At 37.7% G+C, this 14,033-nt stretch overlaps 2 protein-coding genes across 2 annotated transcripts in view; both read left to right on the top strand.

The window, feature by feature from the left end:
* LOC306856558 (sodium-coupled neutral amino acid transporter 3-like) overlaps positions 1-2,404 on the top strand; it is a 44,726-nt gene extending 42,322 nt beyond the window's left edge. Inside the window, exon 16 of the mRNA XM_079395912.1 lies at positions 280-2,404. Coding sequence (XP_079252038.1) covers positions 280-384 — 105 coding nt within the window. The 3' untranslated portion in view covers positions 385-2,404. The remainder of the gene's footprint in view (positions 1-279) is intronic.
* Positions 2,405-5,491: 3,087 nt separating this feature from the next.
* LOC306857290 (guanine nucleotide-binding protein G(i) subunit alpha-2-like) overlaps positions 5,492-14,033 on the top strand; it is a 68,429-nt gene continuing 59,887 nt past the window's right edge. Inside the window, exon 1 of the mRNA XM_079397167.1 lies at positions 5,492-6,337. Coding sequence (XP_079253293.1) covers positions 6,220-6,337 — 118 coding nt within the window. The 5' untranslated portion in view covers positions 5,492-6,219. The remainder of the gene's footprint in view (positions 6,338-14,033) is intronic.

Here is a 14,033-nt window from a genome sequence, read left to right as displayed (position 1 = left end):
TTACCCATGATTTTAAAATGAAGCACATTTTGTTTAAATGTGCTTCATTTTAAAATCATGCACATGACAATGGCACAATGCAAAAAAACAAACAAACTTAAACTTAAAAAAATCAAAAACTTAAATGTTCTGAAAATTGGCCTCATTTTGTTTGCAAATTTCATTTTATTTCATTTTGACCCAGACATTTCTTCTTAATATGCACCAATCACATTATTTAAATGACATTTTTCATTAATCAACATTGTTAAGAATCTTGCCTCTCTCCTTCTTTTATAGGCTGCTTGCTTCGCCTTATTAGGAGTCCTATTTATGGTAATGAGCCTGAGCTTCATCATCATTGATTGGACATCAGGGACCAGCAAAGGAAGCAGTGGCCATTAGGCCTCACCCCTCTAATGGTTTATGCTTTTTAATATTACTTGCGGGTCAGTAGTTGGGGAGGATGCATAATCTCTCAGTGATCAGTCACAAGAGTAGTAGTACCAGATTCCTAGCTTTAGTTGCTTTCAATCAATGCATTATTTAGCCATGTGACCTGCATATGCTGTAAATGGGGTCTTGCCCCATCTCAGGCCGGCATTAAATCCATTTAAAGGCCATCCTCTCCCAAAAAGGAGTGGTTGGGACATGGAAATAGGGAGAAGATAACCAGAACAAGAAAATCAAAGCCCATGATAGTTATATTGTGCCATAGCATCAGCACATGCAGTATGCAGGGTTTGCAAACAAAAGGGATTTTGCATTCTAACCAAACAGACTCATCCGCTGGCCCAACCTCCCATCCATCCCTTCATATTATGACCTTTGACCTCTGCCCTTCGACCACATTCACAAGAGATTAGAATCACAGTAAGTACTCAGTTCTTATGGGAGGATTGGTGGTTATTAAAGCGTTTATTTAATCATATCTCATATTAGATATAGCAATACTCTGTGCAATAGCTGTGAGATATCTGACACTGAAGGCTGTCGAGAGGCGACACACGACCTCGTCCAGAATCCAGGCTTGATTTGGCTGCAGTCTATTACACGATTTCAAATTTATGCAAACTGTACGTATAGATGTACCTGTCACATTTTTATATGGATTTATAATGTTTATCCTTTATACGATATTTAGAGATAAATAAATGAGTAGATATATGAGCATAAAAATGTATAATATATATGAGTATTCCGATTCATCCAGTGTTCTCAAGGTTATCTATTACACCCCTTTACAATATGTGTGATTATTCAGCTAAAATACCATCTTTAGAAGATTTAGATTTAAAAAGACAGAATTATCCTAGGCACATTCTTCTTCTTTTTTAGGAATACTACTGGTTGCAATGGGAAAGTACAGATTGGAAAGCACAGTTAATCATAGGGTCAGTTTGTAATGATCCCATGAGTTCTGCTGACAGACTGATTTTGAAACACTCTCTGGATTTATATGCAGAGAAAACCAAAAACACAGATTCACAGGGTCTTCTCCTTAACTGGAGAAACAAATGTGGTGCATTGATGCACATAAATGTTTTAGCTACAGGGCAAAATGGCGTACATGGGATAACATTGCCTGGTGGAAGCTGATCGATTTTGCTTCTAGATAGGTTTCAAAAAGAGGCTATTAACCCAAGTAGACGGATGATATTGGTCGTTCGGCGAATATTGAAACTGTAGCACTTTCAGTTGAAGCACAACTCTTGACCCATTTACGACTTACGACATAATCATAGATTAATATATTTTGTAGACAGATATATTAATAAAAGCCTATGTACTACTAACTGTAAATTGTTTGAAGAAAAAAAGTAATGTGTGGATGTTTAACATGGTACATGAATATTTTAAACTTTGTAATTGAAACTTGTCATCCTAAAAAAAACTATAAATCAAGCACTTACTGGCCCATAATGATCTTAGTGGTGACACTGTGGTGTTTTAGTGTGTGTATGTGTGTGTGTGTGTGTGTGTGTGTTCTCTCCTCTTCTCGCTTATGGAGAAAGAATACTTCAGTCAGTGAATGTACTGTAATGGACTATAAGATGTCTAAATGAGATGTGTATTTAAATTGTGGTACTTTTTTATTCATTTTTGTCTGTTTAATTAATGTTTAATGGATAGACAAGCCACACATATAACTAAATCATCATATCTGTGAACCAGTATTAGCATAATTACATATCTCGATATCTTTTTTCAGTGTTTTACATGTCCCTGGTGCTACATCGAGGGCCTGCCAGACAGTAAAAAGGCACTGTAATATATTCCAAATTACAATCTGTACTTCCTTTTTTTTTTTTAAATGCCTTGTTTATCATGGCTGGAGGCTTCATTTCCCTCTTTGTGGTCTTTTGAATATATACAGTATACGTAGAGAAATGAGAAATGAATGATTAAATATGTCTGTATGATTGTTGAAGTGCATTATTGAAATAACCCATTGTTGATTTTTTGGTAAAGAAGCGTTTAGTTGTGTTCTGGTGATGGTGAGATGTTATTTGTAGTGGTGTAATGCCTCACACACAAATGTGGTTTCTTAAGCACAAAAGTGTCCCATCGTTTTAGCAGTGTGTGTTAATTAACGTCTGTTCACATGCCTGAGAACTAAATGTGCCAGTTGTTAAAGAATGGCCAGTATCTGTCCTGAAATATACCAGTGGCTCTAAATGCTCAAAGTCTAACTTTGAAAGTAGAATCGTGATTCTCATGCAAATATGCCCAAGTTGCATTTCACCCCCAAATCAGACAACAATAATTATATTATATATATATAATTATTTATATAATTGTATTCAGCTAGGATACATTAAATTGTCCAGAAGTGACAATAAAGATATGTTTTATCATTTCTATTTCAAATAAATAGAAAATCAGCATATGACTGAGGAAAATGTAGCTTTGCCAGCACGGGCATAAATTGCATTTTAAAATATATTCAAATAGAAAACAGTTATTTTAAACACTTTACTGTATTTGTGATCAAAGAAATCTTGGTGAGAATAAAAGACTTATCTCAAAAATATTTTTAAAAAATCTTATCGGCCCTCGATGTACATATCTAATCAATTATGTGACATATATATAACAGACTAAAACATAATTTCTTCCATTTGATTTTGGGGTGACATTTCGTGAGATTTTGATTTGATAGTGTTTAAACAGAGCATATTGTTTCTGAGATTTTTAAGGAGAATTACTCCTGTCTGATGTATCCACTGCATAATATAATAATTTTATGATGACGGAAGTTCACATTAACCAGTAAGATCTTATTAACTTCCTATCAGTAGGGATATTTAGTATCAATGATGAATCACGGATAAATATTGTTCCCTTTATAAAAGCACAGTCTGATTGCTGCAACTAGAGCATTAGCAGTGGTGCGCCTGACACTGCCCTGGATGACAAGATCCCCCATGATGCTGTGCTTCCATCCCCAGGCTTTCACACGCACAGCTTTGTAACTTTTGAGCTGATGTCTGGGCTGACAGCAACACTTTTCAAGCACCTGCAGATCACACCGTTACATGATCTCCAAATCTGCAAGGTATCACAAAGTAGCAGAAGGGGGAAGAATTGAATTGTCTTTTTTAGCAGCTGTGTACTTGTGTCCAGTCAACGTGATGTTTCCCTTGTGATGTTATGAAAGTGTCATCTGTTTGTAACAGTTTATGTGAGTTCATTACTTACATGGCAGCATTTATAAATAATGTACATAAATGTAAACCCTTTATATTATAAGCATATCTATAGTTTGTATATTGTAAATAGTCTGATGATTAAAACGTAATCATTTTTAAAAATGCTTTTTAAAAAGCCAGTTTATGTCTTTATTTTCTTTATTCTCAGTATCGAGTACATTGCTGGCAGTTAATGTAAACAATGTTCAAATAAAAAAATAAATAATATTCATTCATTCTTGATTCAGTCTACAGCTGTATTTCTCACTTTCATGTGTTCATTTGTGCCTCTGTGGCTCACTGAACAGGTGACCAATGCAAAGGGGAGTTAAATGTTCTGTTTACGTGTCATTTAGCAGAGCAACCTCGCAGGTTGAGATGAAGGGCACAGTGGTCTGAAAGCAGTTCCTGGGAGCAAACCTGCAGAGCTTCTCTTCCACCATCGGCAACTGTCTCTTTTCCTTCCTGCTGATTGTCCACTTAAGTGTAAAGCTGTTTATGTCAAAACAGAATCTTGCCTTGAAGCAGCAGTTTCCTGAAAATGTTCACATGGTTTGTGTTTCCTCTTTGTAAGAAAATGTGCAGAATAATCTATTTGAATGCATTCGATCTGACAGACATGCTGAATTCCAAAAAGATACTAAAGTGTAATGTATATGACCTCAATACACATTTACTTTATTGGCACAATGAAAAACCCGTAGAACCCATGGATTATTTCTATTGGACAAAAATATATTTATAAGTTCTATTTTTAGATTATTTAATTGTTTAAAAAAAAAATGGTTCTATAAACAAAGATTCACTGAAAGTTTCTTTCAGAGTCAAAACGTTTCTTCTATGGCATTGCAGAAATTGCTCCGATTTATCTAAATTTGTTTCCCTGACTCTGTTTACCGGCATGTGTTATCCAACTATAATCTGATAACCCAGGAAAATTTAGTTTCACAAGGAAATTATGCAGTTATACTACTTCTTTCAGTTCTGACAGAAAAAAAATGAAATTGAGAGTAATGTCTTTCTATCTGAGTTTAGAAATAAAGGCTTAAGATGCAAAAACAATCTCGGGGGAGGAACGAACAGTTTCAGCTATTAAACTCAACTGTTGACTTTTTGAATAACTGTTAAACACGCTGGAACTTAAACGGGTGTCTAAAGTAAAGTAGCTATAATTTAATATAATTTCAGACACACGGGGGCGGTATGAAACACTGACAGGTCTAGCTCTCTGTCGTAGCCAGACGATGGAAATACACTGGAAAAATCATTGCGAGTATTTACTTTAAACAAGGTTTAATCTCCTGCCTAAGCGCAAATCATACAGAACACGTGCTGAAATCAGTGCATCAATATTGACATAAGTCTCAACAAAAGACATTTCTAAAAGAGGCTCTATTGAAGGACCACTGAAGGACAAACAAGAGAAAGTCAGCTGTACTACACACATCACACACACAGGCCATTTTGTGTAAGGAAACCTCTAAAAATAGTTCTTCTTATAATAAATATACAAATGAAAAAAAAAAAAAAGTTTAAATTAATTTATATTCTTACTAAACCGCTTTAAATATCATTTTTACATTTTTATGTGATTAATTAGTTGTTATTTATTTAGCTATTTGTGTTAATTCGGATGTAAACACGAGGTTTATTGACTGATCTTAAAATAAATCAGTGCCTTTGTTTTGTCTCAAGATGCACACCAGTAATGTTTTTATAAAAAAGTACGTAAATGTCCTATTTGAACTATGGCCTAATGCTGGTTTAGGCTAAACCCTGTCTGTGAAACCGGAATACTGCGGAAAAACTACATTTCCCATGAGCACCCGCGGTGGGCGCATCAGAGAGGGGTTGGCTGGCAACGCGTGAGGAGCCCATCAGTTCTGAACTGTCTTCTGTTGTGTGTGTGTGTGGCAGAGAGCAACTTCTCAGCAGACTGGGGTGTGGCGGCTTTTAAAACACTGAAAGAAATCAGAAACCGCTTAACGTTAGCTACCTAACGGCGCATATTACTCAAACCCCTCGGCGATCAGAGAACGGACTTAACCGAGGAAGAAAACAACGGTTCAGTTTCTCGCCGCCGAGTGTCTCATCGTTCGGTTTGCTTTTAAATACCTGAGCACACGGGGTTGATCTCAACTATTTTAAACAAACTTTTTGATTTTGTGGATATGATTTTTTCTCCCTCCCTGTCCGCGTGATGTGAAACTCCAGCGTCTGGTTTCTCTCTGGAGCCTAAACGTCAAAAGATTCCAGGTGTTGTTTTAATCTCGTTATCTTAAACATATCCATTTTTTTTCCAAGCCCAAAACGTCTTTTGAAAGATTTTCCAGACGTATAAAACGTCAATTTTGGATCTACTAGTCTTTTAAAGACATTTCCCCTCCTTGGACTTACGACAGGCATTTTTTTTCAAAGCCAAAAGAGGAAGTTAGTCACGGAAGACTATTTTAAAAACCTCCAGTCGCTTTAAAAGGGTAATACCTTTTCATTTCCCCCCTAAATCTACACTCATAAATCCGTCGCCCTGAAGCGCGCACTCGGGACCATGGGCTGTACCGTGAGCCAGGAAGATAAAGCCGCGGCGGAGCGGTCCAAAATGATTGACAGGAATCTGCGCGAGGACGGAGAGAAAGCCGCTAAAGAAGTGAAACTGCTGCTGTTGGGTGAGTGACGGATCTTAGATAACGGTCAGCGACTGTAAAATATCACATTTATAAGCACTCTGTCACGTCGAGAAGTCCCTGTTTGACTGAAGAGCTCGTTTTAAACGTCTTTGAGACAGAAAGGGAGACATTATTTTGATAAGTTTGAGGGCAAGCCTCTAGGTAATGCATGTGTCCGGTTTCCTCCTCAGGTGTGGCCTGCGAGAAACTGTTAACGGATTTGAAGGAAAATGTCAACTACGAGAAAGCAAGTTTAGCAGTTTAAGTGGCAGATGCTTTACTAGTTCTTGTTTTTCAGTTATTGTTGTTTTTTTGTTTTCTCAGATTATGACCTGAGGCATGTGCAAAATTTTGTTGAGATAAACATGTTTCAGAAGCTTAGTTATCCAAGAAGCTAGATATGACACTTTTTTTTTTGCACTCAACAAGTTAGTGTTATTGCTTCAGAAGATTACTCTACCTGTTAAAATCTGTACACACTTTCTGTAATTATGACTATTGACTACTAATGCCTCAAATGGAAGAATGAGCCAAAAATGTTAAAAACAATGATAAAATACTAATCTTCAAAGTAGCCACCATTATTGGGCCATATATTACATACACGGGTTTCACAAATGCTTTTATCAGAAGTGACTTACATTGCATTTAAGGTACATATTTACATTTTTATCAGTTCTTCCTCTTCCTGGGAATCGAACCTGTGACCTTGGTTTTGCTAGTGTTTGAGCCACAGTTCCTTCATGCGGTGCATAATGAATGTTGGGCACATGTTGTTTGTTTCTTCAATATTTGGTTTAGGTATCCATTTTAAGGATTCGATTTAGATCAAAAGCTATATAATCCTGAGAAACAAATTAACTGTAGTGTGCCCAAACTTTTGCCGGGTAGTACATGTGCAAAACCTTCCCAATTGCAGAGAAACAGCGGTACGTAGATGTGGAAACTGGTTATTTCAGTGTGACTTTAAGGGGTTGAGGGAATGTTTTGACAGTGCCTGTGATCACTCTCAACATCTCTTGTGGCACACACACACACACTCACGCTCAGCGTGCACTTTGGCCTGGCCTGAACTGTGTTTTAACAGAAATGCAGGAATCCTGTGGGGGGGATGTTTTCGGAAGGCTTAGAGCCCAAACAGAAGCCTGGAACATCCACCCTGAGCCAAAGAAAGTGTTGGAAGTAGATTTTTGGCAGTGTATTGTACCTCTTTGCATTTTTATTAAGGACTCTTGCTGAGAAATGAAATGCTTGATGTGGAGCTTTTTATGAGGAGTTCTAAAGCCTTTTGAGTTTTACTTTATGAAGTCAGAAAATTGCTTTGGCGTACCACTGAGTTGACTTTTAAAAACATATGTGAGGGAGACGATGTCGTGCCCAGCAGTTTTTGGATTTGCACAGTCATTTTGTTCGTTTTCCCCTCCCTCACATTTACTATGTCAAACACAATCTGTTAGTTATCTTCCATAATGGTGTTTGTGGCAGGTGAATTTTAAGAGTTTAACAGCCACGGATGTTTTGCCATTTATATAAATCAGCTATTTTTGTCCCACTGACAATGAGATTACTTTGGTTTTCCTTCCATATGTATGATAAACACCTGCAGCATCTTATAGAAGCTGATCCATTTTCCATGCCGGTCACAAAGACCTAAGATTCATCATGATTTTGTTTTAAGCTTTCTAATGAGTCAATCTGCAGGACACCTACTTGACTAAGTAAAGCCGGGCTCACACTGTGCGATTTTTAATAGTCTTTTGCGATTGTTGCTTGTCAGACTGTACGAACATGATCCCCATGTCAGGCTGTAGGATCTCAGTTGTCTTAATGTCAGACTGTACGACAGTCAAGACGCGACAAAAACGGACGTACTCAAGAAGACTTGTCCGGAGTTTTACGTCATCAATACGTGTCCCGCGTTCTCTCGCTATAATGGTAGCTAGCAAACAACAGCAACGTGTAGCGTTAGTTTTATTAATTACATGCCTTGATGTTAAAAAAAAAAAAAAAAACGAAAAAGACGACGTGTGTGGAGCAAGTCATGGTTGGGCAAAAGAGGACTTTATGGACTTCCAGTTCTACAGAGCGAACTTGAGGTAATTTTGTTATTCGAGTTTAAACATCCTGCCCCTTAATAAATAAACTTTAAGTAAACTTTACTTTGTACATATATTGTTTTTACAAATAACGAAGTTGAAGTTTGAAGTTGTCGTGCTAATTGCGTCATCAAGTTCAGTGCTCCTATTGGTTCTTGGTTTGACGGTCGTCGTAGGAGATGTCACACTGCAGGAAAGTGTCTGAAATCTTCTGACACTGCCAGAATTTAATCGGAGGCAAAAATTTATCGCAACGGCCATTAATCGGCTGTCGGTGAACATGTCAAACCAGCGATCTAGACAACCGATTTTAGCCTAGGATTATAGGAATCTTTTAGGATTTTAGGATTTTCTAAATTTGTCTCAGACGACCAAATCGTGGCCAAAATCGCACAGTGTGAGCCGGGCTTAACAGTGAGCAATCGTAATAATGTTTCTCCTGTCAGTAAATACATTTAATTCTAGGTCTCAGTGGGCTGTGCTCTAATAGCAGATGTGGAGAGTAAACCCTAAGTTAGGTGTTTGAGTCACTGTCTGAGGAGGTTTAAATGACGCACATCGAGACAAGTAACTAATTACTTTTAAATGGGAAATGTCAACAGAATTTTACATCCATATGGTCTAATTCCCCCAAATCACCACCAGTTTCTCAAAAACGATTACATCTTTAACCCCAAAACTTTTTCTAATGCTAGGAAAAGACCTCTGTTTTGAAAAAGTTGGTTGCGTTTGAAAAAGGCATGGTCTGTCTCAATCTCTATTCCACTCCTCTGGTCTTTCCAAACTCAAACTTTTGGTTCAGAGGGGTGTGTTGAATAGATGGATGATGGACTATTTTTAGCTTGAGGCATTTGTAGGGAAAAGTTGTATTTCCAGGCTCCCAGAACTGAGTTAAGGCCTTTAACTTTACCTCCTCTACACGTCTTTCTGAAACTCCTTTAACGATAAGCTGGTGCAGACTTTTTCTGCTTATTTCTTCCTCTTAATTCCAGGAATGAATCTTTAGCTGGGCTTACCCTTTAGGTTTTCTGAACTTTGTTCAAATTTAATCTTCCACAGTGAATTCCAGCGCATTGCTCTGTTTATTTATTCTAGTCCTGAATTGTTCTAACTGCCTTTTTTTTTTCATCTTTGCTGGTAGAGGGAAATATTAATTTGTGTCTTTGTACTCATCACCCTTGATGCACGTACAAGTCTGAACATCTCCAGACCATTGCTTTCAGCATGAGTGTACTTGAAATCCTTTCATTCATACTTGGTTAAATTCACGAAACATCATCTTAAAGCAATAATAATTCATGCTTTATTTCATTTGGTAAAGTGTTTTCAGAGTTTCTGTATTGTAGCCAATAATTTAACTCTTATCAAATGGCAAAAGATCCAGGCAGAATATAGTCAAGCGTGTGTATGCATCTGTGATGCCTCCCTGAACCCATTTAACAGGTTTGACAGAACCTGTTGAACTGATTCGTGCTTTTGCCTCTTTCCTGTAGCCATTGGGCTTAATAGCGTTGCTGGTGATAAACAGAGCGAGAATAACTCCCAGAACACAATCGCACAATCCTGTGTGCTTTTTTTTTTTTCACACTCTTACTGTACTGACAGATAAATGCAGACAGGCATTTGGCAAAAGGCCTCTAGAACAAACAAACCGACACATAAACCCATTAAGGCCTTTTGGACTGGAGAGATAACTGAAACTGGCCCTGTTACACTCTCCTGTCAGCGAGGCTGTAATGGTCCTTCACCACATGGAAATCACGCTTTGCATTTACACACCTTATTTGCTTTCTCTGTTAATCGCTTAGTGGAAAAAGCCGGCCGATCCGTTTAGGACTCTGCTGTAAACCTGTCATAGCTCTAAAGATGTGTCTGTCTGTCATTCTTTTTTTTGCTGATTTATTGAGTTAGGTGGTGTATAGTAATAATGTAGGTTATGTTTGAAGGGCTCCACTGTGTGATTATAGTCTGAGGTAAATTGCTATTTGTGGATGTGTGTGTGTGTATGTGATCTCTACTACTACTTTACTGACAAGGCTCTGTCAGCTTCTTTTATGTTTTTAGTAGTAGGAATGCCCCAGCCCTGCTTGTCTGCATAAGACATTGTGAGGGTTTTGGTTTTTATTTTCTTATTTACGTTGGAGCTTTCAGGCAAGGCAGGTAATTAACCAGCAGGTAATAAAATATCATTCTGCATTAAAAAATCTCTTATTTGTGCAAGTATGCACATGCATGCCAAGCAATATAGTTTTTGTATATTTTTTTATCATGATCTCTGGTCACCCTATCCACCAAAGGCTTGAAAGGAAAACAGTTTGATTGAAACAAGATAAAAATGAGATTCAAGACAAATATTTTACAGAATATGGCAAAACTTTTCCTAACTGCTCTTGGTAATTTAAGATTGATCATTTAAGGTAATGTGAAAAATGGCCTTATAATGCCCTTCTTGCCAGTTTGCATGCTCTGATGAACAGTGCATTTCAGATTGATGAAATCAAACTGCATCTGTCCTCGAAAGGTTTTTTTATGTGGGTCGAGCTCAATGATCCATCACGTTGTTCTCAACTATTTCCTTAATGCAAGGTCAGAACATTCAACGAGCCCCTGTTGCACTGGAAGGGTTTTGTTCTGTCACATACATCTGGTATTGCTTTCAAAATAAATCTTTCTGTAACTTGTCGAGAGGTCATCCATTGTGGTCAAAGAGGACTAGCGCAGTGAAGTGTGAGACTTACTTAGAAAGTTTACTGGATTCCTAGAAGTTGCTCACTGGAGGTCACGGGTTTTGTTTAATGTATTCTATGTACAGTGACTTCATGCGTGGCTAAACTTTTTAAGTGATCCGTTTGGTACCTAAATATATTTTGGCAACTTGTGAAAAACACTGACTGGTTTTTGGTGTCAATAAGATTCAATGATATGTTAATTAAAGGGGCTTTCCTCCATGTTTTTACTTGCCACCTGTGCATGAATGAATTAATGAGTAAGCCAAATTGCCTCAGCCTGCTTTAAATCGTTATTACTTTCTTTAAATTTGATTAATCTCAGCCACTAAATTACGAAAACTATAGCTAGTGGTTAGTAAAAATTGCAAGTGCAAAATAACCACTATTTTCTCTGTTGGCAAATCTCCTGAGTGCTTCATGGGATTTTATCAAGCATTTATCAAGTATTTTTTAAAAAGCCAGATGTTTTAAATGAATAGGTCTCCCAAAAGCAAAATTTACTCAGCCTCATGACATTATAAACCTGTATGACTTGCTTTTTTTCCTTGAAAGAAGATGTTTAGCACCAAGCACCAGGTAGTTTATGTACCTTATATGTGCACTATATTACAAATCTTTTGAAGTCATAATAGTGTTGTATGAATATCGGGCTGAAATGAAATGTATTCACTGAAAGTCTTACATTCTGCCACTGCTCTCAAATCTCACTTGCATTTGATTGCATTTAAATATCGTGGCAGCTTGACATCAGTGACTTTAAAATAGTTTGTACTTGTAAATTTATATGTTTGCTTATTTTGTAAGCTTTAGTTTAATGGCAATATAACATTGATGTCAAACTTGGTGCTAAATGGGAATTAACTCAAACACAAATAAGATTGCAGAATCATTGATGTCAAACCTGGTGTACAATCTTGACTTATTTTATTTGAATAGATGTGAATACAAATGACATGAGTGTGTTTAAACAATGACAGCATTTTCATTTCCAGCATTTATGGGGTTTCGAAGCAACACGCTAAAAAAATCGATGTTGGTCAAACCCATTGTGTGCTTGTATAATGTAGGCCTATGTGTTCAGATTTTATTCCCTAACAACCCTAAAACCAGGCACATTCTTTCAACATCCATGATGGATAACAATAGTGTTGAGTTCTACAGACAAGCAGACGTTTGAAAAGCCTTCTGGGATTTCCTTTCTGACCTTTTCTGCTCTCCTCATAACCGATTTGATTAAAGTCTTTGTATTTGCTATTTGCTCCAGTGCTTCCCACAGGTCTGAAATATACTCATGTTGGTAGCCGGGTGGTAGCCTCCTATTCCCCCGGCACAGAAATGGTCTACTATATGTGACAAACAACAAATAAGCGATGCTTGGAATCTGAAAATTATGCATTGATATTACAGTGTCACTCTCTGTCTTTGGGACACTTGCAACTATGCTGCTTGATCTCCTGCACCTTCCTGTGCCACTGCGACTTCTTTTAGCTTCTCCCTCACTCTCACTAATTACATTATGCCCAAGGCGTCAATGACCAACTGGAACTGTAATTTTGCATCAAGTTAAGTTTTGCATTTTTTTTTATTGCCATTCCATGCCAAGTTACCTGTGGTGCTGTTCTCCCTTCCTCATTCTCACACCGTATTAAAAAAAAAATCTTTTAATACTAATATCTGCTGAGTAAATGCATGAAAAATTAGTACGCTAACCTTAGCCAAAGTTAAATTAGTACGCTAACCTTAGCCAAAGTTAAATTAGTTCGCTAACCTTAGCCAAAGTTAGTAGTCTTTGTCTTTCTAACTGCCATAGACCCAGAATAGTATAGTTGCCACTTTCATTTGATTCAAAGCTACGAGCCCCAGACATGACTGGAGGAAAAATATAGATTGTGCCCAATTAATAATTCAGTTCCTTGTTTTATTAATGCATTCCCTTGTTTTAATTATTGTTAGTCTCCTCACTTTGTTTTTTACGGAAATGAGGGAACGAATTAGTAAAAATAAAGCTGCTGCCGAATAAACGGAGTCAGCCTCATTTAGTAAAACACGGTCACGGTATATGTCTTTGGGCTCTTTACAAAGCTGCTTCCAAAGTCAGAACAATTACACAAGAAAGAGTTACTTTACCTAGTCTCACGTAGCCAGACCTTCAGACTGATGGTAGAAGGTCTGGGAACCATGGCCTGCCCAGCTAAAGTATGTGTGTGGGAAGCACTGTTGCTCTTTAGCTGCTTGCCTTATAGGGTTTGAGAAGTGGAAACTGCCCCTTGCTGGATAGTAATGTCCATCTAGCTCCATTTTACATCAGGACCAGAGCTTGCTTGCTGTCTCTCGCTTTGGTCTGCTCATCTCTAAGTGGGAAAACAGCGCTCTGCCGCATTGCTGTAAGAGCAATGAGAACGTTGGCGTAGATGTGCGAGGTGGCTGGAAATTAGGGGGGAGATCACGGACACTGGCCTGGCCATCTGTTTGTGTAAGGCGACGTGGCGTTGACATTGTTCAGGCTTGCTTATTGCCAATTTGCTGACATGAAAAATGGCAGATGATTGTACAGCATATTATACTTTCCTTTGAATGCAGGAAGTTGGAGCTGTATGAGATAGAACATATTGTATATGTTTTTAAACCACCCAATATGAGCCTGCCATTCTGTAACCGAACGTCTGCGTGAGTGCATCACTTAGTGTCTGTTCGCTTCACTGAACCGTCTCGCTTCTGCTGTGAGGAGAGAGTGAGAGCAAAAGCACTCTTTGTTTACTTGAATCTGACCCATAAGAACCTGCGACATTCAGCTATGTAAACTGCAATGACTGAGACTGTTTTAACTCAGGAAATGGACGTCAGATTACATTTCATTTTATGTATTCAGCT

The sequence above is a fragment of the Barbus barbus genome, assembly GCF_936440315.1.
Source record: "Barbus barbus genome assembly, chromosome: 37".
Classification (NCBI taxonomy): Eukaryota; Metazoa; Chordata; class Actinopteri; order Cypriniformes; family Cyprinidae; genus Barbus; species Barbus barbus.
This window is presented reverse-complemented; position numbering and strand designations above follow the sequence as displayed.